The following is a 25,609-nucleotide window of genomic DNA, read 5'->3' on the forward strand; positions in this document are numbered from 1 at the left end:
GCACAAGTCATTGTTTTTACCAATCGTCACATGTAGAAAACATAAACAACCTCTTGATTTTCTTACAAAAATTTGCTTTAACGTGAGATTTTTTGTTCATTTACAATTGAATTGGACCCGAAATCTGTTACTTCACATATTTCATGAAAGCCTCTAATATAGCCTTCATAATTATTAAAAATGACTGAGTCTATGCGTATTAACCACATATCCAATGTGTACATGAGATTATGGTAGCAAAAAGGCATTAATTAGTTATCGTAACTGATCATAATTGTTGTTGAATACATGTGTATATACAAAGACCTATACAATACAGTGTATTCTATAGGTCTTTGTATTCGATAGGTCTTTGGTATATACTATGTTTTGAACTTAACATTCGTAATAATTTATTGTACAAGATAAGTATTGATGCAAAGCATCAAAGGGCGTCGGGAATTTCAGTGTAAAAGGCACTCAATGAAGTTACATTGAACGATTTTTTTCTACTGTAATTATTACTATATTGGCCGATTATTTTAAACAAAATAAAAAAAAGATACTGGTATAAATATTATCTATAATTTTGTGTTATAACCCCCATATAACCATTATTTATGATGTTGTGTTATAACCCCCAAATAACCATTATCTATGATATTGTGTTGTAACCCCCAAATATTTCAAAGTTCATTTGATTTACATTGGTTTCATTTTTTACTGGCATCCGTGTGCAGTTTTCATTAATGGAACAGAACTGTGTAGGTTTTTAAAAAATCTGCTTCATCTTGTAAGCGTAATTTCATAGTTTTCTCAACTTCAAGGGGAGATGATTGTGAACTTATTCTTACGTTGCTCATTTACGATAGGGGTTGAGTACTCATTGATATGAAAACACTGTTAAAGTTTGAAAAAAAATGAATGAAAACTGTAAATTGCATCAAGAAGCTGCATTTCACAATACTTTGAAATTCATTAAAAGATCATAATAGATTTATTGCCCCGATATTCATCATTTTCAATAGGGTTCGAGTAGTACTGATATAAAAACACTTAACAAGTTTGGAAAGATTCAGACGAAAGTTGTGAAATCTTTTAAACAAGTGGAAATTGTTTATTTTGTCAAATTTAATAGAAAAAAAAACTGGACTTATTGTCCCGATGTTTCTCAATTTAAATGAGGTAAAAATGCTCATTGATATGAAGACACTGTAAGTTTGGAAAGAATCTGATGAAAAATGTTGACATAATCACCTAACCAAGCAGTTTTTCACTTTTATTTTTAAATTCAAAGAGACAATTCTGGACTTATGGTCCGATATTGCTCATATAGAGTTTGGGTTGGGTCCTCATTGATAAAAAACCTGTGCAAGTTTGGGAACAATCGGATGAAAATTTTGGACTTCGAAATTCTAAGGAAGATAACTATGGACGTAATGGTTGGATAATGCTAAAGGGCCCATACCACCTGGATAGTAATACGTTTCGCGCTTTGCGCTCTATATGTGGTTCTTAAAAAAACTCTGAGGAGTGCTTGACTCTAGGGAAACGGGTTGCTGGGACACAGCTCCTCCTTGATAAGCGGCTGCTTCCTTTATCGCAACTCATTGTTACAATCAATAATACGTATCGCGCTTCGCGCTCTAAATGTGGTAGGGATAGTACTTAGGGCCTATGATAGCCAACCATAAAAATACATGGATAACAGATGTGTTGGTTGCATTCATTTGTTAATATAAAAACACGTGTATTTTTTTTATAAGATATTTAAGTGATGTAAGAAATTTTAATTAACGTTGTCACCATGCGGCATCCATTAATTTTAATAAAAATGTCAAATTGTAGTAAAATGGATTTTAAAATGTCTACATAAAATAAAGCTTTATTATATTTATTAACCTGACTGAAAAAAATTGTCAGCCGCCTAACTGTTCCGTTCGTGCCGGAACCCGGGATTGAACCGGGGGACTTTAGATGATTGTTGTGTAAACAACTTCAGTCTAACGCTCTCCCAACTGAGCTATTCCGGCTGACATCATTTATGTACTGCTATTTGATGAAGTTGTGTATAGCGATCGTTATTATATGTCTATTAATAAACTAATACATTGAACGTTTTTGTACCACTACGCCTTCCAATAAACTTGCTTGCGCGATAGGTCGTCAAATATCGTACTACATTGATTCTCCACTAAATACTAGTAAGCAAAAACTACAAAATAAATATATTTTGATTATGTTTTGTTTTTATACAAAACCAGAAAGTTTCGCGTATTTGCCCAGTTCCTGTGATCTTTCCCCTGTGATCGGTTGTGGATCAGTTATTAATTAAAACACTTAGCTTTGCATTATTGGCAATAAATGTTGTAATAAATGTAATAGGCACAAATGCAGTCCTTATTTACACTCATTTACACAAAAAATCACCACTATGAAAGATATTCTTAAAACAAAAATATATACATTGATCCGTAAAATAACTTCTCCTCCCATAAGCGAAAAAATGCATTACAAACTAGTCGCCGCTCTCCAGAGCGACGCCAATAATTCTAAGTGCAATCAGTTTACCCAATATCTTTGTGGGTATCATGTTTGAGCTGGTCTACATATATGCAAACTGTTACTAGATATGTTATCAAACGTTCATATTTGATCACATGTTTGCACTTTTCTCCTTTATATAGAACAATTTATATACCAATATCTGTGATTACTCTGTTTATGTCAGAACAATTACATAAAATAAGCGATATGAAGTTAACGAAACTGATAAGCACCTAAGAAGCATAAACACAACAATTACAGCAAAAACAGGTACACGATTTATAATATACTTGCAATTTTAAAAAGAAGATCAATAACCTGCAAGTATGACAATTATGAAAGTAAATAATGTGTACACAAATGAAAATAATAACCATGGGAAGAAAAAACAAATAAAATAGGTTTTACCGGCTTCACAATAATTTACAACATCAAGTATTCTGCATACAAACATAGCCAATGTAAAAGTAACACACACATATTCTACATATAAATACGGTCTGTGTCAAAGTTCACATTTATAAGCTAATATTCGACATATAAACACCATCACTTGCGCACTGGTGACCAGCAAACTTGCATACTTATTGATGAAGTCGGCATCCAAAGTCAAGTGCACTTCCACTTCTGTCATTCGCAGATCGGAACAAGCACGGACATATGGGTCCTTCAGATAGCACCACGTCATTTTCTGAAACCGTTATATTAACGCCTCGTTGAATCGCCTTTTTAACGTCAACGGCAATGATAACAGTGATTGCAGACGAGCGGGGAATACCTGCTTCTTCTGTTGGCCTTTGAGCCATATGAATATGCTGGCGTCTACCTCTTTGCAGACCTTCGCGCTTGATGGATTCCCACGCTCCTCGATTTGTGCCATGGTAGGCTAACTCGAGGGACGTAGCGGGCTTGTGGTTCAGATCGACCCCAAGATGCTTAGAATGACCCTGGGTTGCCCTACAATGAAGAACTCCGTCTATTTCTTTTAAACTATATCTTCCTTTCTCATCAACTCGCACGATCTGCCTCAACTTTTCCTCCGTCAGACCTCCAATATGTCTCTGTAAGCTGGGTAATGATGTATACCCATCTTGCCGCATGTCAACTTTGTCTCGCGAATCAGCGTGACGTAAAAGTCTGACTAGATGCCTTTCCATTCCCGATTTTAATACTTTTTGGAGAAGTAATGTACTCACTGAGACCTGAAATTTAACAAACACATCTCACATGAACACTGTCTACACAAAATGATTTTTTGATGATAAGAATATTGATCATTAAATAAACGCGGAAGTCGGAAATATATTACTAACGATATATAATATCGATGTATTGTATTTTAATGAACTTACTTCTCAAAGAAATTTATGGCAACTAGGTTAGTCCATATACATATATTTTTCGGAAAAAGAAATAATTTTAGTCACGTAACATGTATAATGCTTTTGTATTTTCAGAAAATTACAAAAAGAAAGTAGAAGCAGACGATCGATACATGATACAGGAGTAAAGATTAGCGTTTTTATAATGTATCTTTTAGCAATATGGGTACTGTTAGGCTGCTCAATATTTAATTTTGCAGTTACACTAAACATTTAATACAGATTAACAAACGCGATTTATTGGTGTGTAATTATAATTGTATTGATTCTGATGTTCCGTACTGTAATCGGTTAATGCCTCATTTATAATCGATTAAAATGTCTTTCATTCAACAACAACAACAACAACAATAATAACTAAAACAACAACAACAACAACACATAATTATGAGTTTTAAACAATATAAATATTGTTCCATGTGTAAATTAAATAATAATTTAGGGAAGAAACATGTTTACTCTAAACGACATCAGATTGTTTTGAACAACATACTGCAAAAATTTGAAACAAAGGTAATTTTGTTAATGGAATGGTTCTTACAAAGCCAAAGGCAGTGGCTAGTCGTATAGTCCTTATAAACGGACTCCCAGAGCCTTTGATAATTTTTGCTATGGTGGCTCTGGCAGTCCATATGCACCCCTTCATAAACATGGGTTCAGTTCAGCGCAGCGAATCCGTGCGCTTCACTAAACAGACGGCGTTCGAGACAAATTGAGGAAAATAATGAATAAACTAAATAAACATGTTAAATTTACCTGAATCACAACATGTTAAATTTACCTGAATCGCAACCTACGGATGTTATCGGTTGCATGCTACCTATAAAAACACGACGATGTTTCAACACACTTTTCTCACTGACATGTTTTTGTTTAAATTTGAAACAGTGTATTCTGTATAGAATACCACATCGTTTTCGACTTTATAGGCTGGAGCACATAACCCGACGTGCAAAATATTGGTGTACTGCAACCTAACCAATATTGGGTCAATTTTCTAATATGGCGGATACAGCGTACAAAACAAAACCTAAGTCAATAAAATCAATTATTTCTTGCTTTAATGGTACCATTTGGATGAGTTTGTGGTTTATATAGGTAAACTTTAATAAGTTCTTGCAGTTTCAGTGTTCCTTAACCCTTGCATTGTTGATATTATTTTGCACCCATGGACAAGAGAGAGGGCATTGCACATCTAAGCAGCCCATTGGGCTATAAAGCTTAGAGTTGAATTATTTCAAAAAGCTAGTCGTACTGCCCCGTACGGCTAGACAAGAGGCTAGCCGTACGGCTCTGTACGTATAGCCTTTCCTATGGAGTTTGTCTAGCCATACGGCTTATAAAGTATAGAATTGTCATTGACAGTGCTGTTAATCAGTAATAAATTTGTTTAAGCTCATAAAAGTTAAAAAATTCTTTATCTGTTATGGCTTCCTTCATGTAATATGAAATTCAATGACGGCAGCCGTCAAAGTTAGGTCCTAGAAATTGAGTAGCACAAATAATTTAATTTGGTTTCTGATTTGATTCTTTAATAAGTCAACGTTCCTAAGTAAGGTGTGAAAAACTGATTTTAATAAGTTGCAGCATCGATATTATGAAATTCAATGACAGCAACCGTCAAAGGTAGTTCTCAGAAATCGAGTTACACAAATAATTTAATTATCTTTTAGACAATTGATAAATAGATGGTTTCATACAAGCAATATATCAGTTCACTGAAAATGACCGTGTCTTAAACTGTTGGGGAAAATGATCCACTTATGGTGTATTAATAGGCCGGGTCAATTTTGCCTAATTATTAGGCAAAATTGAACTGTACCAGCGTTCAAATTGTGTACAGTTTTACAAACCTAGTTCACGGAAAATTGAGGCTGCTAAAAGCAGATCCCCTAAGAAAACTTTCAATGAAAATCTTCAAGTGTCGGAAATTACATACAGTTGTATTCATAGAGGGAAGAACTTCAAATCAGAAGGCAATTGCAATCGAAATCAGAGGTAAATAGGATAGCGTTCGCATTATTGATATTCCTTTATTCTGTTGCACATTATTTAGTGGCTGAAAGAAATTATTTGCTGAGTCTTTAGTCATTAAAGTCCGACCGCATTGAGAAAATGTAGACATTAGTTATGCTGATTTATTTAGGAAGTTGTTCTAATAGTTTCCTGTTTGAAGTTAAAAAAGTATAAAATCAACATATTTTCATGAATATGAAGACATTCTATTATTTTAATGAAACATGTTATTAATGTGTTTCTTTTTTTTTTCCAACAACAAAACATCAATATATTTATGTGTTATAACAGCCATACGGCTAGACAATCTCCATTGGAAAGGCTACAGTACACTCCACGCGTTTTCCCCAAAAAACGCGCTCCCTCCGCGGGGTTTTTTCTGCTAGCGAGTGTTCACGCGGCGTTGGAAGAGCGAGGTGAACTCGATAAAACGCTCGGCGTTACGCCGCGTTCGCTAATTCCCGCGGCGTGTATTACTTTAGGCTAGTCGGTAAATGCAGACACTTTCCGTTCTTATCAGTGATCGCCGCGCAACGCCGCGTTAGCAGTGTGCTTCTGGGCATGCCAAAACATAAAAACATTGTTATAATAAATTGTTTAAATACTGTAGTACATGTATAAAAAATTGTATAGAAAATTAATACGTATAAAAATTATGTTTTTTAATTCACAGGTACGTCTACAATATGAATTAGTCTAATATAATACATTTGACAAATTAATATTTAAATCATAACACATATGACACAAGAATAAATGTTCCGTAAAATTTCCAAATGAGAAAAGTAATTCGTAATCCGAAACACACTACAATTTTTAATTGTTAACACGACGTTTACAAATGCTTCCAATATACAGTCATGTATATTTCCGGACAAAAGCGCGCGAAAATTATGCTGCAATGTACAAGGTCAAGGTACAATGTATACTCTTGCAAAGCGTGCGTGTATTGATTTTTTTTATACAAACTTTGTAGCGCAGAGAACATTGAATTTTGTTGATTTTGGTTAAAAGTTTCTTTGGTATTTATTAACGAAATTATATCGCGAATAAGTTGATATTTCCTCTAAAATAATTTCAAATCGAACACGCCGAATCTTTATCGTTACGGTATTTTAGTAGAGTAATTATTTTAACACTAATTGTATAGTAAACTGATTAAAGAAGACATCTGGGCGGAACTGGATTTTAAGTGTTTGACGTTATGAAAACACGCAAAGCTTGTCTACTGACCTATTGTGTAGACTGCTGTCTGCGGTGTTTTGACAAAAGGGATTAACATGTGTGAATGTCACTCTGCCGATTTGGTCCATAATTACTGGTAAACATTGTTTAGAATGTCGACGCAACAAGAATACAACTGTGAATATTAAATGCAATTATCAACTCAATAGTTACCACCTTTTAGCAATCAATAGAATAACCTACAAACAAAGAGAAAATTAATGCATTAGCGAGCAGAGAATTGACTTTGTTCCGACAATTAAAACCATTCCTTATGCATTCGTTGAACGTGTTTACTTGAGTAAGTTATGCCTGTAGACAGGAAGCGGCTTTTCTTTGATTACGTCAAACTGTCAATTCACACAGATTTGCGAGATTTTTAGGGTCCTTGGTCATTTGTATACATGTTCAGTATAGAAAATCACCTGCTAACATGAAAACTTTGGATTAAATTATCAAAATAAAAACAATGTTGCAAACTGTGTTTATATTAATTGGTAAGTATTAGTTAAAAGACGACGTTTTGTGTGTCGTAAATCAACGAGTTTTCTATACAACAACAACTACTTCTACAACCACGTCGGGATCGATCTATCTTGGTTGTTGTTTTTTTTAGCCTATTGACTAGCTGTACAGGGCCGTACGGCTAGCCTCTTGTCTAGCCGTACGGGGCTGTACGACTAGCCACTGCCTCTTACAAAAGCTTTGGTATGTTTCTTCCAAGTTCCAGCCCCGATAGGCGACAAACCGCCCGATTAAGCAGTAATTTGAGTTTTACTCACGCAACAAGAGTACAAGTAGGAAGGGTACCATTAAACAGGATCTGCAAAGAGATCATGTTGAAGGACCATCTTCCTTATGACTTACTTGTTCACAAAGATTCATGTGCACTTGTTGTGTAATTATTTGTTAGTGTCAAAGAAAACATCACTAGCTTCCATTCTTTATGCATTATAAACAACTAGCATATCAGGTGTGTTAATTAAAAACTTTTGCTAGCCCAAAATAATTTTACTGGACTAAACTTAAATAGCTGAAGTGGAGTACCTGATTCAAATAAGGATAACAGTTCAGCATATTTACGTGTCAATAATACCCGCAAGGGAAGTTAGACAGTGTAGATAGACAGATATTTTAATTGATTTGTTCAAAACAAATTGCAAATTTAGTTATTTTAACAGCCATGTAACTTTCAGCTAGCATCATTGTTAGCTACTACAAACAGGGCCCTCTCGGGCCATCAGGGGAAGGTACCCAGGTCCCTCATGAGGTGGCATTATCCCTGCGTTTCCCTTTTATGGGGATTTTTTTTTACTTACTCTCTCATTACTACATTTGAACATGTTTGCAATATATTCATTTTTTTTCTCTTAATTTAGAATTTTTGAATGGATGAATTTGAAATAATATTGAGATTAATCATCTGACATGGGAAACTTCTTTCTGAAAAAAAAAATTTAGGAAGATTTTTTCCCCTATTCGGCCTATGAAATGCAGATCAAGGGCCCTGACAAATTATACCTACTTTGGCATCGCTGCTTTTCTCATCAATCTTATTCTGTGATAAGTTGAAATTAAATCACATTATAGGATTGGATTGTTGCAATTCTGGGGGTGGGTTTGATCCCATCAAAAAAACAGTTACAAAAGAACACCTGAAGATGTTGTTAACATTTTCTACTTAGATTGAATATTAATGAATGAAGTGATCAGGAATAAAAATTAACTTGTTTACCTGGTTGCCCGAATGGGCCCTAGCTTTCTAAATTTATAGACCCATCCGTATTTTTAGGGGCTCACCAACAATAAAAGTACCAGTACAAAATGATGAAAATAAATGCTTAACATTAATAATATTTCAAAAGTGATACTTTACTGTCTACCTGTTTAAGTGTAAAAGATATGATTTGATGTTCTTGTTTGCTGCTTGATTTTAATATTTAGCAATACTTTTAAAGCAATCTCAAATATATGATGTTCAATGTCTTTGGTATTACCATTTGCAATTTTTAAATGTCTGTGTTTTTATTACAATAGGCAGGTCATTTTAGTAACCACATGACAACAGATCATGGACTTGAATCTTGATCCTTCAGATTGTTCATGCTAAATCCACGCTATTCAGTCCGGACGTCCAAGATGCAGGATTTGAATCTGGTGCCAAGTTTTGGTGTTACTTCTGTCAGATAGAGGCGAGCAAGCATGTGGTTTCAGAGGACTGTACAGTGCTGGGCTCAGGATTGCTGCATCACATCAGCAGGTAAGCATGTGGTTACAGAGGACTGTACAGTGCTGGGCTCAGGATTGCTGCATCACATCAGCAGGTGGGTTACAGAGGACTGTACAGTGCTGGGCTCAGGATTGCTGCATCACATCAGCAGGTAAGCATGTGGTTACAGGGGACTGTACAGTGCTGGGCTCAGGATTGCTGCATCACATCAGCAGGTGGGTTACAGAGGACTGTACAGTGCTGGGCTCAGGATTGCTGCATCGTATCAGCAGGTAAGCATGTGGTTACAGAGGACTGTACAGTGCTGGGCTCAGGATTGCTGCATCACATCAGCAGGTAAGCATGTGGTTACAGAGGACTGTACAGTGCTTGGCTCAGGATTGCTGCATCACATCAGCAGGAAGGTTACAGAGGACTGTATAGTGCTGGGCTCAGGATTGCTGCATCACATCAGCAGGTGGGGGGATCAGGCGCCTTGATTTATATGGGTTGTGCTATGTTAAAAGGGGGTTTAAGTCACGTGCATGAAGTTTCATCCCAGATAATTCTGTGCAGCCAGCACACGCTAATCAGGGACGACACTTTCGCTTTTACTGTATTTTTCGTTTAAAGATAGTCTCTTCTTAGCAAAAATCCAGTTTAGTGGGAAAGTGTGGTCCCTGATTAGCCTGTAGGGACTGCACAGGCTAATCTGTGACGACACTCAACGCACATGAGTTAAACCACCTTTTCACAGAGCACAGCTCCTCAGTACAAATGTTGGGTTATCAGTTTGTTTATTAGATTTTATCAATCTGGGGTATTTTCTGGTAGTCTGTTACTGATTTGACTTATGTTCATGAGTTTCAGCAAATTATGTCATATGATGTAAATTATTATTTAATTATTTTATATAAATGCTTTGACTATATGATTATTGTGTTATATGTTGTAGTGATGAGCACAGAGCCAGTATGGACCAGTTCTTTTGGGACAATCTAGTGAAGAAAGAGCGCAGGCCAAAGTTTATTCTGACACCAGCAGATTTGACCATGTAAGCAACTGAATGGAATTTTTTGTTATGCCCCCAGTTTGAATGATCAGGGGTATATTGTTTTTGGCCTTTCTGTCTGTCTGTCATTGTATGTGTCTGTCTGTCATTGTATGCGTCACAAAACTTTAATCTTGGTAATAACTTTTGCAATATTGATGATAGCAACTTGATATTTGGCATGCATGTGTATCTCATGGAGCTGCACATTAGGAGTGGTGAAAGGTCAAGGTCATCCTTCAAGGTCAAAGGTCAAATAATTAAAAAATTCAAAGCGGCACATTAGGGGGCATTGTGTTTCTGAAAAACACATCTCTTGTTTAATTCAGCAACCTAAATCAAAGGAAATGGTATTGCTATCTGTCAGAGGCATTTGAATGTGTTAAATTTTTGTAACAAATATCTTAGTTCATATTTAAGCATCTAATAATGAAAAGCAGATTACAACAGTTGTAAATATCAAATGTAAACAGGGCCCTCAATCTGTCAAATGCACGGCCGAAATTCGGCCGCATTACCCCCCCCTGAAAAGTATACTTTTTTCCCCTTTTTTGGGGAAAAATTCCCCCTAAAAAAAAAAAAATTTTTTTTTTTTTATATAGATAGATGTCTCATGATTATTATATCTCAATTCTATTTTAATTTAATCTTGTCAAACATACTAAATTATAAAATAAGCAATGAATATAGTGCAAACATGAACAAACGTAATAATTAGATAGTAAGTAGCCGCGAAAATTCCCCCCTGCTATGGGTAGCGACCCTGGTAAATTAAAGGAAGATAAAAAAAAAAAATTGACCTATAATGAATATTTAGACTGTAACACAGAATCATGGTATCTTGCAATTAAAAACAAAGCAAAACGTTTGTTCACCAGCATGAGAAAAAGCTTTAAATAGCACGTTGTTCTCTATTAACCCTTTACCACTTAGATACGTTGTTGACGCATCTGTAGTCTCATAGAAAGTTGAATTTAATTAAATACCTTTCTTACTAAATGGAAGTTTTAAAGGCTTTATTTCCAACCCCCTGATGAGCAGCAAACAGCATAAAACCTGAACAGTCTGCGAGATACCCGCCTATAGCCATTTTCACTTTCCTGTAAGTGGGAAAGGGTTAATTCTTTCAGTGCTGGAACTGAATTTTAAAGGCCTGTGCAAACAGTTTGGATCCAGATGAGACGCCACAGAACGTGGCGTCTCATCAGGATCCAAACTGTTGGCTATTCTGATAGTACTCTTTGAAAACAAGATGTGTTTGTGAAACACAATGTCCCCCTATATGATGTTTGACCTTGTAGGATGACCTTGACCTTGTGAAGGATGACCTTGACCTTGACCTTTCACCACTCAAAATGTGCAGCTCCATGAGATACACATGCATGCCAAATATCAAGTTGCTATCTTCAATATTGCAAAAGTATTCATAAAATAAGCGATTTGGGCCACATATATTTGACCTCTGACCTTGAAGGATGACCTTGACCTTTCACCACTCAAAATGTGCAGCTCCATGAGATGCACATGCATGCCAAATATCAAGATGCTATCTTCAATATTGCAAAAGTATTTATAAAATAAGCGATTTGGGCCACATATATTTGACCTCTGACCTTGAAGGATGACCTTGACCTTGACCTTTCACCACTCAAAATGTGCAGCTCCATGAGATACACATGCATGCCAAATATCAAGTTGCTATCTTCAATATTGCAAAAGTATTCATAAAATGAGCGATTATGGCCACATATATTTGACCTCTGACCTTAAAGGATGACCTTGACCTTGACCTTTCACCACTCAAAATGTGCAGCTTCATGAGATACACATGCATGCCAAATATGAAGTTGCTATCTTCAATATAGCAAAAGTTATTGCAAAATGTTAAAGTTGGCGCAAACAGACAGACCAACAGACAGACCAACAGACAGGGCAAAAACAATATGTCCCCCACTACTATAGTGGGGGACATAAAAATCGAAGAAAATTCTCATTTTAGAAATTCAGCAGACAACATTTTAGCAGACGACAAATTTCCCAGCATGCAAAGGGTTAATAGCGATGAACCAGTTGCCAAACAGTATGACACTGAGCACTCATACTAGACATGACACATATACCTCCCAAATATTAAAATTGGTTTTATCACTAAACTTGTTTCAATTAAGCAGTTCCACAGGTGGTTAGCGTGTAGCTATGATATTAATAAGTGAAAAATGATTTTGAATGATAAATAATCATATTATAAGAAAAATTAACTTTTCTTTAAAAAAAATTTCACTATCAAATAAAGAAAACAACAACTATCAAATATATATAATTATATATATTTGATAGTGAATTCTTTTTTTCAGAAAAGTTAATTTTTCGTTATAATATGATTATTTATCATTCAAAACGATGTTTTCATTTATTAATATCATAGCTACACGCTAACCACCTGTGAGCAGTTAATGGTTTACTTCTATATTGAATATCCAGAATGTCGGTCTAATTTTCTAGATTTGAAAAATCTTCATTCCTTGCTGTGAAGAAATATCAAAAGGCCAAAACAGAAGAGATAAAACAGGTTTGTCTTTTATTGATTATCTTTGAATCATTTTGATTTGTGTAAAATTATTCATGATATAAATACTCAATTTAAATAGTACATTTTTAATACACCCCAAACAAATGGTGTAATCCCATGAAATGTATGTGTTATTGATATGATAAATTATGCTGGTGTCAGTCACATACCATAGATGTTGATTATAAACATGATTCCACTGCTTAAAGATGTACTAAGTGGGTACTTTATGCACATCATATTTCTATGACAAGTTGAATTTTGTCATAAATTTTCATTGAAACATTGTCGATTTATTTTATACAGGTGAGAGTCATTTTTATACGCCTGTTTTTAAAAACGGGACATATTATATTACATGTAGTTTCACCCTTGGCGGGCGGCGGGCGGGTGGTGTCCAAAGCAGTGTGTCCGCTCTCAATTTCAAATAGTTTTCATCCGATCTTCACCAAACTTGGTCAGAAGTTGTGCCTAGACAATATCTAGGTCAAGTTCGAATATGGGTCATGCCAGGTCAAAAACTAGGTCACGGGGTCACTTAGTGCATTTCAAGGATTTAGCATGGTGTCCCCTCTCTAATTGAAGTAGTTTTGACCCGATCTTCACCAAATTTGGTCAGAAGTTGTGTCTGGATGATATGTAGGTCAAGTTCAAATATGGGTCATGCCGGGTCAAAAACTAGGTCACGAGGTTACATAGTGCATTTCAAGCATTTAGCATGGTGTCCGCTCTCTAATTATCCCCGCCGAAAAAAAATTCGGCGGGCAAATAGTAATTGGTCCTGTCCGTCTGTCCGTCCGGCCGAAGCTTTGTCCGGAGCATAACTCCAAATCTATTCAATGGATTTACTTTAAACTTAGAATATAAATAGATGGCAACTAGAAGAAGTGCAGTGACCAAGAACCACAACTATATCAACCTTAGTTTTTGAATTATCTCCCCTTTTATATAATTTTTAAGTTATTTTTTGTCCGGAGCATAACTCTAAATCTACTGAAGGGATTTACTTGAAACTTGAAATATAAACAGATGGCAAGTAGGAAAAGTGCAGTGACTAAGAACCATAACTCTATCTACTTTAGTTTTTGAATTATCTCCCCTTTTATATAACTTTAAAGAACATTTTTGTCCGGAGCATAACTCTAAATATACTAAAGGGATTAACTTGAAACTTGAAATATAAACAGATGGCAAGTAGGAGAAGTGCAGTGACCAAGAACCACAACTCTATCTACCTTAGTTTTTGAATTATCTCCCCTTTTATATAATTTTAATGTAAATTTTTGTCTCGAGCATAACTCTATATCTACTAAAGGGATTTACTTGAAACTTGAAATATAAACCGATGGCAAGTAGTAGAAGTGCAGTGACTAAGAACCATAACTCTATCTACCTTAGTGTTTGAATTATCTCCCTTTATTTAATTTCAAAGTAAATTTTTGTCCAGAGCATAATGAATTATCTCCCTTTATTTGTTTTTACAAATATTATTCTACTCTCTAAAACAAATGTTGTCATACAAGCAAACACATTTCGGCTGGGATTTGGCACTACTGTGACAAGCTCTTGTTGAAGTAGTTTTCATCTGATCTTCACCTAATTTGGTCAGAAGTTGTGTCTAGATGATATGTAGGTCAAGTTCAAATATGGGTCATGCCGGGTCAAAAACGAGGTCACGAGGTCACATAGTGCATTTCAAGCATTTAGCATTGTGTCCGCTCTCTAATTGAAGTAGTTTTCATCTTATCTTCAACAAATTTAGTCAGATGTTACATCTAAATGATATCTAGGTCAAGTTCAAATATGGTTCATGCCGGGTCAATAACTAGGTCTCGAGGTCACTTAGTGCATTTCAAGCATTGAGCATGGTGTCCAAAACCTTCGAACGGGCGTATCTTGTGACAGTTTGGCACTCTTGTTTCTATTTATTTTCTTTTTTATTTGGGATTCCATTAAGTTTTTGTGAAAGGCAAGTAATTGCTGTTGGGTACTTTTATGCAAAAAGCTTGCTATTGTAATATCAGCATTTGTAATGTGCATATAGAATAAATGAAAATGCATGTCACAGACTCACTACATCACCTGCTAAGGAAGGTTAAGAAGGGTTGTATCCGAGTCACTCGGTCTCTGTCATTTGGACAATCATTTTGTCTGTCCACATAAATTATAATTTGTTTGTGAAGCAAACTACTTCCAAATTTCTGAAGCCATGAATTAAAACTTGAAATATGTTGTCAACATGAGACATGAGGTGAACATCTGCAAGATTTGTATACGCACTTATCCACATATTTATGAGTAATGTGCCCTTTAACTTTGCACGTGACAAAGCTCCACAGGGTTGTGTCATTTTTGTGACAATGTCTTGTTTTCATTGGAGTTTGATTTGAAAAGTTAGACTTTCTCATTTGTATTTAATTTCAGTTGGCTGCTACTCTTTCTGCCTCTGAACATCTAAGATGTCAACGACTTACAGAGGTTAAACCAGTCAGCAGTATTGGAGACTGTATCCAAACTGTCAAAATTGTCATGTGTTTTAGGACCTTCACTTTTGATTCAGAAGCATTCAATTTCAGTTCATTTGAGTTATTTAAACGGGTATAGCTATTTCAATTGATTTTATTTGAATGATAATATTAGAAATGTAAACATGTGGTTTAGGCTTTTTGCTTTTGCAAAACTATTAGCACAGAAATTTAATTGTGTCTTTGGTTTTAGAATTTTACTTGGTTTTAATTTAAATCATATTTAGCAGACAAGAACAAGAAGTGCTGATGGTGACCTATTGCGTCAGTCCTTACCTGGCATCATGCGTCCTGTGTGGTCATTTGTTAGCTTGTATTGCACAAAAGGCCATACATTTTAGCTCAACTGAGCACTGAGCACATTGTGCTTATGGTGAGCTTTTGTGATCGCCTTTCGTCTGTCGTTCCTTGTGCGGCATCAACATTTGCATGCTAGAGGCCACATTTATTGTCCGATCTGTTTGAAATTTGGTCAGAAGATTCGTCCCCATGATATCTTCGACGAGTTCGAAAATGGTTCCTTTCGGTTGAAAAACATGGCCACAAGAAGTGGGGCATTTTTCTTTACATGGCTTTAGTTAAACCTTGTAAACAAACTAGAGGCCACATTTATTTTCCAATAATCATGAAACTTGGTCAGAACATTTTACAAATGATATCTTGGACAAGTTTGAAAATAGTTCCGGTTTTTTCAAACACATGGCCACCAGGGTCGGGGCACTTTACTGTATATGCCTATATTTGGCTATGGTTAAACCTTTTTAACACTTTAGAGTCCACATTTATTTCTGATCTTCATGAAACTTGGTCAGAAGATACGTTCAAATGATATTTTGGACGAGTTCGAAAATGGTTCTGGGTGGTTGAAAAACATGGCCGCTAGAGGGTTGGGAATTTTTCTTAATATGATTATATATGGCTACAGTAAAACCTTGCTAACACTCAAGAGGCCACATTAAGTGTCTGATCTTCATGAAACGTGGTCATAAGATTTGCCTTAATGATATCTTGTTTAAAATGGTTCGTGTTGGTTGAACAACAAGGCCACCAGGGGGCTGGGCATTTTTCCTTAAATGGCTTTTAGCAAAAACTTAAAGTCACATTTATTCACGAAATTATTGTCTAATCTTCATGAAACTTGGTAAGAATATTTGTTTTAATGATATCTTGGCTGAGTTTGATAATGGTTTCGGTCTGTTGAAAAAGGGGGTGGGGAATTTATCCTTATACTGCTATAGTTAAACCTTGTTAGCACTCTAAAAGATACATTTATAATTCACTCTTCATGAAACTAGGTCAAAACATTTGTTCTTATGATATCATGGGCTGCACATGACAGGTCAGTTCTTTTGTATCTTAGGTGAGCAATTTTGGGCCTTTCAGGCCCTCTTGTATTATCTAATCTTGTTAAAACTTGGTTAAAATTTATATACCAATTTCAAATACAAGTCCAAAAATAGGTAACAAGGTCAGATCTTACAAAAACTTTATAACCACTTCAGAAGCCACATGAATGACTCAACCTTGATGAATCTTGAATGCTTATCTTGGTGATATCCTTGAATCAAGGTCACACTTGTTCAAAGTTTAAATGACAAGGTCAAATCTTAGAAAACCCATATTACCACTTTAGAAGCCACATTTGTGACTCAATCAAGATGAAACATGGCCAGAATGTTTGTCTCCAAAATGACAAGGCTATGTTTTAATTTGGGTTTAGTTGGGTAAAAAGTGGACTTTGTTGTAATTTGAAATTTAAGAATTCGGTATGCCAGAAGAACCCACAGCTCCAGTAGTAATAGACATATATTGCTTCTTTTATATGTTTGTAAATATCTCGGGTATTGTTGAGAATGCCCCCAAATGGATTTGTTTTTCTGTTTGAATTGATTAGGAATAAGTCAATTTGATATGAATTAACTTCAGAAATGATTTCATGCAGGTTTTCAGTATGGTTACATCTATTGATTTTATGGTTTTGGACTTTTTAACATGGACTAAAATTAATGTAAAAATTAAGTATTAAACAAATATTTCCCCCATCTGTGACTATCATCTGTATTACACAATCGTGCAAGTGTTTCCTATTTCATTCCTGAATATGCACAGTCAATGCAGGCTGAGCAGGGTACCAGCAATGTGAACCAGTCACACTTTGCAACCTCTGTGGGGAACCAATCAGCATGGGATTCCAGCCAATCAGTGACCCAGAAACCAAAGCGCACCATCATGGCGCATGCAGAAGGTCTAGCCTGTGTGTCCCAGGTTATAGGATATTTCTTATTGTACAAAGTGAAGAGTGCTGAATTAGATACTTAATCAAAGATTGGAGATATATTGGTTTTGAAGTGCTGGTTGGTTAGTAGATATTTTACAAATATGCCCTCTATTTAAAAATTGTTTTCTCCTTACGCCAACCAAGTGTCAAAGATTATCTCATGGACTCCATCATTATTTTGGTTGGATTATATCATACCAAAGTTTTATAATTAACCTGATTACCCCGTGAACTAAGGAATGATCGGTCAAGCTGTGATCTTTTTAGCAGATTTCACTCTCTGTGTCCATTTTTCATGAACTTAACCTTTAAGGAGCAAAACTGTTTTACAAACATCTCTTATTTCAAGATAATATTGTCCTAACATAATTATGTTTAAGCACATTTGTATTTGAAATATGCCACCAATTGTATTTTATAGATACATTCACAAGTTTTAATCATAACTTGTTTGTGGTTTTGTTGCTTTTACCAAACTTCATTTAATCATAACTTGTTTGTGATTTTGTTGCTATTACCAAACTTCATTTAATCATAACTTGTTTAAGATTTTTTTGCTTTTACTGAACTATATCTATCCCTCAACATGTGTTTATTAATGACTGGTTAAAACATGTTTCAGGCTGGGCCCCCAGGGGAGGGGAATGTGCACTCTGGAGCCCTGCCCCCCTGGCTGCAGACAGAGTCTGATGGCCTCAGGACTGAGATTGGACCCACAGCTGCAGACTTCACAAAGCATTGTAGTGTAGCCTTTTATATCTATCTTGCATAGTTTCAAATTTTATTTTTACGAGTCCGTACCATTCTTCCTTAGATTCAACACATTTGTATTTCCCTGCTAATATATAATCATGTTGAGTAGTATAACAAGTACTAAACAATGTACATTATAGGCCATATGGCATTGTTATTAAAGGAACTTAACCCTTCACCAGTCAGAAAGGCACTTTGACGCATTTGAAGTCCTTTAGAAAATCGAATAAAATTTAAGTTTTTTTTTAACATATTCAAGTTTGAAAAGATTCATTTCCAACCCTTAGATACTGATGAGCAGCAAACAGCATAAAACCTGAACCGACTGCGAGTTACTCACAGGCTGTTCTGGTTTTAGGCTGTTTGCTCATAGCCATTTTCACTTTGCTGCTGAGTAAAAAAGGGTTAAAGCTGTTTTTTAACCAGGTTTTCCGAAGGAAAAAACTGGTTATTAGATTGGCGAATGCGGGCGGGCTGGCTGGCTGGCGGGCTGGCGGGCTGGCTGGCTGGCTGGCGGGCTGGCGGAATAAGCTTGTCCGGGCCATAACTATGTCGTTCATTGTCAGATTTTAAAATCATTTGGCACATTTGTTCACCATCATTGGACGGTGTGTCGCGCGAAATAATTACGTCGATATCTCCAAGGTCAAGGTCACACTTTGAGTTCAAAGGTCAAAAATGGCCATAAATGAGCTTGTCCGAGCCATAACTATGTCGTTCATCGTCAGATTTTAAAATCATTTGGCACATTTGTTCACCATCATTGGACGGTGTGTCGCGCGAAATAATTACGTCGATATCTCCAAGGTCAAGGTCACACTTTGAGTTCAAAGGTCAAAAATGGCCATAAATGAGCTTGTCCTGGCCATAACTATGTCATTCATTGTGAGATTTTAAAATCATTTGGCACATTTGTTCACCATCATGGGACGGTGTGTCCCACGAAAGAATCACGTCAATATCTCCAATGTCAAGGTCGCCACGACTAAAAATAGATTTAAAAAAAAAAAAAAAAACTTACAAAGGGGGTTAATTTTTTTTGGTCATTTCAAAAGTTCAGTTTGAGTTTTCTCCCTTTATCAGATTTTTTTTTCACAATGAAAACCTGGTTTTGTGACAATTTTGTCCCTTGTCTTTATCGTCATCTCATCTCTCTCATCTTTGCTTGTGGTCCCATCTTAACCAGCTTGCTCCAGGCGTCTCGGTTCTGGGCTAGTATCTTTAGTTGCCTCCATGTTTTGCCCATCTGCTTAGCATCTGCATCCAGGTCCCGGTGTTTCTAGGCCACCCTCTCTTCCTTTGCTTGCCTTGTCATATTGGATGCAGGCTTGTGAAGTGTGTGGCCTATCCACCGCCAACGTCTCTGAAGAATGTCTTCTTTATCTGGCTGCTGCTTTGTTCTTCTCCATAATTCTTTGTTGGGGATCTTGTTTGGCCAGAGGATCTTGAGGATCTTCCTGAGGCAGGTGTTGATGAAGACCTGTATTTTCTTTATGGTGGTGACAGTGGTTCTCCAGGTCTCTGCTCCATAGAGGAGTAGTGGCTTCACAATGGTATTGAAGAGTCTAATCTTTGCCGTGATGCCAATTTCGCTGGATCCTCAGATGTTCTTCAGCTGATGGAAGGCTGCTTGTGCTTTACCGATGCAGGTTCTGACATCTGCATCCCTTCCTCCCTGGTTGTCCAAAATGCTGCCGAGATAGGTTAAGCTGTCCACCTTCTCCAGTGCCTCGCCTTGGACTGTGATGGGTGTGTTGTTGGATGCGTTGGCCCTGAATACCTTGCTCTTCCCGCTGTTGATAGTCTATCTGAGTTGTCCGCTACCATGTTTGTCTTTTCCTGCATCTGTTGTTGGGTGTGAGAGAGAAGAGCAAGATCATCGGCAAAGTCAAGGTCTTCCAACTGTTTCCAGAGAGTCCACTGAATTCCATTCTGCTTCTGCTCTGTTTACATCTTCATTACCCAGCAGGAACATGAAAGATGAGAGTAAGCAGCCTTGCCTCACTCCGGTTCTCACTTCAAGGGCGTTCCCTGAGCCGTCTTCCATGAACAATTCTGCAGGTCATTCCTGATGATGTTGATGATCTCTCCTGGCACTTCGTAGTGTCTCTGAAGTCTCCAGAGGGACTCCCGGTCAACACTGTCGAACGATTTGTCATAGTCAATGAATTTGATATACAATGGCGAATTCCACTACAGGAATTGTTCCAGAATGATGTGCAGGGTTGCAATCTGATCCGTGCACGATCTCTCCTTTCGAAAGCCTGCTTGTTGGTCACAGAGATGCTGGTCTACTGCGTCTTTCATTCGGTTTAGCAGGATGCCATTAAACACCTTTCCTGGGATGGACAACAGTGTGATACCTAGGAAGTTGCTGCAGGAACTAAGGTTGCCTTTCTTTGGAAACTTGATGAGTTAACCCTCTTTCCACTCTGATGGAATTTCTTCTTCCCATATCTTGCTGAAGAGCCGGTGTAGTAGCTCCACACTGGTCTCCACGTCAGCCTTAAGCGCGTCTGCAGGTATGCTGTCAGGTCCTGCAGATTTGCCGTTCTTTAATTGATTGATGGCGCTGCTGATCTCTTCCTTTGTGGGAGTGCAGCACTTGATTGGCAGATCGCTAATAGCTGGCGGAATCTCCGGTGGGTTTGCAGGAGCTGGCCTGTTGAGAAGCTCCTGGATTCTCTTCGTCATCTGTTATAACTCCTCCATTTTTGTCCCTTACTGGCCTCTCTGGCTTGGGAAACCTTCCTGCTAATCTCTTGGTGATGGAGTACAGATCTTTAGTTCTGTTCTGATAGGCTTCCTCTTCCGCCCCTGTTGCAAGCGTCTCTAGGTAGTTGCGCTTGTCTGCTCTAATACTTTGCTTGATGCTCCTATTTGCTTTGGTGTACTCTTTTTAACCAGGTTTTTCGAAGAAAAAAAATGGTTATTAGATTGGCGAATGTCGGCGCGCGGGCTGGCAGGTGGGCGGAACAAGCTTGTCCGGGCCATAACTCTGTCACATTTGGCACATTTGTTCACCATCATTAGACGGTGTGTTGCGCGAGAGAATTACGTCGATATCTCCAAGGTCAAGGTCACAATTTGAGTTTGAAGGTAAAAAATGGCCATAAATGAGCTTGTCCGGGCCATAACTTTGTCGTTCATTGTCAGATTTTGAAATCATTAGGCACATTTGTTCACCATCATTAGACGGTGTGTCGCGCGAAAGAATTACGTTGATATCTCCAAGGTCAAGGTCACAATTTGAGTTTGAAGGTCAAAAATGGCCATAAATGAGCTTGTCCGGGCAACTTCTTTGAGATTCATTGTGAGATTTTAAAATCATTTGGCACATTTGTTGACCATCATTAGATGGTATGTCACGCGAAAGAATCACGTCGATATCTCCAAGGTCAAGGTCACAATTTGAGTATGAAGTTAAAAAATGGCCATAAATGAGCTTGTCTGGGCCATTACTATGTCATTCATTGTGACATTTTAAAATCATTTGGCACATTTGTTCACCTTTATTTGACGGTGTGTCGCACGAAAAAATTACATCAACATTTCCAAGGTCAAGGTCGCCACAACTAAAAATAGATTGATTTTGAAACAACTATGAAAGGATGATAACCCAAGAACGCTTAGGCCTAGGATCATGAAACTTCATAGGTACATTGATCATGACTGGCAGATGACCCCTATTGATTGTCAGGTCACTAGGTCAAAGGTCAAGGTAACAGTGACTGGAAATAGTAAAATGGTTTGCGGATGATAACTCAAAAACGCTTAGGCCTAGGATAATGAAACTTCATAGGTACATTGATCATGACTGGCCGATGACCATATTGATTTTCTGGTCACTAGGTCAATGTCACAGTGACAAAAAACGTATTCACACAATGGATTCCACTACAACTGACAGCCCATATGGGCGGCATGCATGTTTTACAAACAGCCCTTGTTTTCTAATTGAAATCAAGGTCAATTTTACACAAGGGGGTTAACAATACACATTTTGAATTGTCTCCCTTTATCAGACTTTTTTTCAACTGAAAACCTGGTTTTGTGAAAATTTTGTCCCTTGTTGTGCTTTAAAAGCATACATTTTGTAGATTTATAAGTCTATTTATTCTTACTTTTCAAAGTTTTGTTTTGTTTGAAGTGGAACAAAAGAAGAAAGCTAAGCTACCAGCAGGACGGGTTGGTGCCAACTTTGACCACTCCGACTCAGTGTCACATGACTGGTTACCTTCATTTGGAAGAGTCTGGAGCAAAGGGAGGCGACTTCAGTCCAAGTGAATAAAATAAGCAGGACACTGCTTTTTTTTCTGAAAGATCTGACATGTTTAAGTGAAATCTGAATTCTGGTTTTTAAAAAGAACAGTTCTTTATGATCAGTATAATTTATGATTCTCTGACTTATCTTGTATCTTGATAATGTATAGGGCAAGTTTAAATATGGGTCATGCCGGGTCAAAACTAGGTCACGGGGTCACTTAGTGCGTTTTAAACATTCAGCATGTTTTCCGCTCTCTAATTCAACTAGTTTTCATCAGATCTTCACCAAACTTGGTCAGAAGTTTTATCTAGATGATCTGAAGGCCAAGTTCGAACATGGGCCATGCCAGATCAAAAACTAGGCCACAGGGTCACTTAGTACGTTTTCCACATTGAGCATGGTGTCCGCTCTCTATTTCAAGTAGTTTAAATCCGATCTTCACCACACTTGGTCAGAAGTTGTAACTAGATGATATGTAGGTCAAGTTCGAACATGGGCCATGCCGGGTCAAAAACTAGGTCACGGGATCACTTAGTGTGTTTTAAACCTCACCATGTTGTCCTCTCTCTAATTCAAGTAGTTTTTATCTAATCTTCACCAAAATTGGTCAGAAGTTGTATCTTGATAATGTCTAGGGCAAGTTTGAATATGGGTCATGCCGGGTCAAAACAAGGTCACGGGGTCACTTAGTGCGTTTTAAACATCACAATGTTGTCTGCTCTCTAATTCAAGTAGTTTTAATCCAATCTTCACCAAACTTGGTCAGAAGTTGTATCTAGATGATGTCTAGGTCAAGTTTGAATATGGGTCATGCCGGGTCAAAAACTAGGTCACTGGGTATCTTAGTGCATTTTAAACCTCACCATGTTGTCCGCTCTCTAATTCAAGTAGTTGTCATCCAATCCTCACCAAACTTGGTCACAAGTTTTATCTAAATGATCTCTAGGACAGTGATCTCTAAGTTTGAACATGGGCCATTCGGGGCCTTAAACTAGGTCACTGGGTCACTTAGTGTGTTTTTTAACATTCAGCATGGTGTCCGCTCTTTAATTCAAGTAGTTTACATCCGATCTTCACCAAACTTGGTCAGAAGTTTTATGGAGATTATCTTAAGGCCAAGTTAGAACATGGGCCTTTCTAGGTCAAAAACTAGGTCAAGGGGTCACTTAGTGCGTTTTAAAAATTGAGCATGGTGTCCGCTGTTTTTTGTGAAGAAGACATGCAAAATATTATGTGTCAATGCGGCATGTGGGGGTATTCGTCACATCTGTGACAAAGCTCTAGTTTTTTTTGTTTCAGGCAGCATTTTGAAAAAGAATGGAAGAAAGGTGGAGGATCCTTAAACAAGAAATATTCCTCAACTATCACCTCTATAGTAAAGGACAATTCAGATGAACATTTGCCATTGAATACTTCACAGAAACCTGCATCAGCGGTTACTTCATGTGGCGGCATTGTTCCTTACAAAAGAAAATTGGAGCCTGCAGCAAGTAAAATTAACACTGATTGGTCAGGATCAGGGCAATATACCAATCAGATGTTTCCTTACAGAACATCTGCTGCATCAACAGCCAATCAGAACGCTGGTTATAAAAATGTAACAGACTTCAATGCAGTAAACAGGTCTGCATTGGGAGACTCTGTTTTAACTGAAACAAGAATAGAAAGTTCTAGTAATTTCATCACAGATTCTACTGCTGTGCCTTATAAGAGAAAGAGAATAAGAGAGGACAATCCAGCATCAGTTCATCTCATACAAACTCCAATTTTGTCATTAGATCCGCATACAATTACTAAGTAAGAGCAGGGATCTGTGCATTCAAAATACGTCCCTTGTAAGAGATTTTGATCATAGTAAGGGAAGTTAATTAAGTCTTGGTGTGCACCTTGGGTCAATGTCTTTGACCCAGATCAATGAAGTTCAATACCAGGGCTCACTCTGCCATTCACCAAATTATCCAATGCCTACAAATTGACCAATGTCTACAAATTGACAAAGTCGGCTTTATTTAAATTCTATTTGGAGACATGTGTTGTTGATAAATATCCATAAAATAGTAAAATGTAGTATTTATGTTCTGAAGAATTTATGCAATATCAGAAAAAATTTGCAGACAAAAATTGAAGCTAGGGGAAGCCCCCAAAACTGAATGAAATATGTAACGTCTACCATTATTGTTTTCATTTTCATAAGCTTCTTGAAGAGGAATGATGGGTCAAGAGTAAGTGCTGTCCTAAGATAGCTTTATACTTCATATCTGGGATGAAAACCAAATTCTGCTAGATTATATTGAATTTGATACCTTTATACTTTATGTAAAGGGTTGAAAAGTGCTATTGATTTATGTTTTTTATAATTTATCCTTCTAGGTTGGTGACTCTTAAATACTCAAGTCTATATATCAATATATCAGTCACAAACAGGTGTATCACTTGGATAAACTTAAGTTATTATTTGGTTATCTGTATATTGTAGCTTATTATACACCTATTTATTATATACCTGTGCACGTTTTCACTTGAAAGCTAAAATTCAATAAAATAATGCTATTGGATAAGATTTCAATATTTAAGTGTGAAATGTGTTTCTGTATTTAACCGCTGAATACTCAGTAGGCATGTTTTGTAAATATCCAACATATTCTAAGAGACAAAAAACCTGTTTCTATTATTAGACATGATCAAGACTGACATGTATTTATAATACACATAGTTTATGTATGTCTTTTAAAATGTGATTTGTTGTTCTTTTGTGTAAACATACAGATTTCAAAAAAGTTGTTTTCAATAGTATTTGATTTACTTTTAT

The 25,609-nt window shown here is 36.8% G+C and overlaps 1 protein-coding gene across 3 annotated transcripts; it reads left to right on the top strand.

Annotated features, from left to right (window-relative positions):
* Positions 1-666: 666 nt before the first annotated feature.
* LOC127844194 (centrosomal AT-AC splicing factor-like) lies at positions 667-25,593 on the top strand. 3 transcript variants are annotated; one of them, XM_052374264.1, is made up of 10 exons: positions 667-743; positions 3,984-4,032; positions 9,245-9,408; positions 10,313-10,411; positions 12,911-12,977; positions 15,402-15,455; positions 17,612-17,767; positions 18,403-18,520; positions 22,684-22,816; positions 24,100-25,593. In XM_052374264.1, exons 4-10 carry the CDS (start codon positions 10,332-10,334, stop codon positions 24,599-24,601), a joined length of 1,110 nt encoding a protein of 369 aa, XP_052230224.1. In that variant the 5' UTR covers positions 667-743; positions 3,984-4,032; positions 9,245-9,408; positions 10,313-10,331; the 3' UTR covers positions 24,602-25,593. The 3 variants fall into 3 exon arrangements, with proteins under 3 accessions (XP_052230224.1, XP_052230223.1, XP_052230222.1); XM_052374263.1 differs by lacking the exon at positions 3,984-4,032 and having other exon boundaries at positions 714-743; XM_052374262.1 differs by lacking the exons at positions 667-743; positions 3,984-4,032 and adding an exon at positions 4,226-4,421.
* Positions 25,594-25,609: the final 16 nt, after the last annotated feature.

Source organism: Dreissena polymorpha, chromosome 9 (genome assembly GCF_020536995.1).
Source record: "Dreissena polymorpha isolate Duluth1 chromosome 9, UMN_Dpol_1.0, whole genome shotgun sequence".
Taxonomy (NCBI): domain Eukaryota; kingdom Metazoa; phylum Mollusca; class Bivalvia; order Myida; family Dreissenidae; genus Dreissena; species Dreissena polymorpha.

Excerpts from the sequence above, each read along its gene's own strand:
- LOC127844194 (XM_052374262.1), top strand. The coding sequence starts at position 4,296 with ATGAGTTTTAAACAATATAAATATTGTTCCATGTGTAAATTAAATAAT. Across the intron at positions 12,978-15,401 it reads AAACAGAAGAGATAAAACAG|TTGGCTGCTACTCTTTCTGC; the intron begins GTTTGTCTTTTA and ends ATTTAATTTCAG. Across the intron at positions 17,768-18,402 it reads GTCTAGCCTGTGTGTCCCAG|GCTGGGCCCCCAGGGGAGGG; the intron begins GTTATAGGATAT and ends AACATGTTTCAG.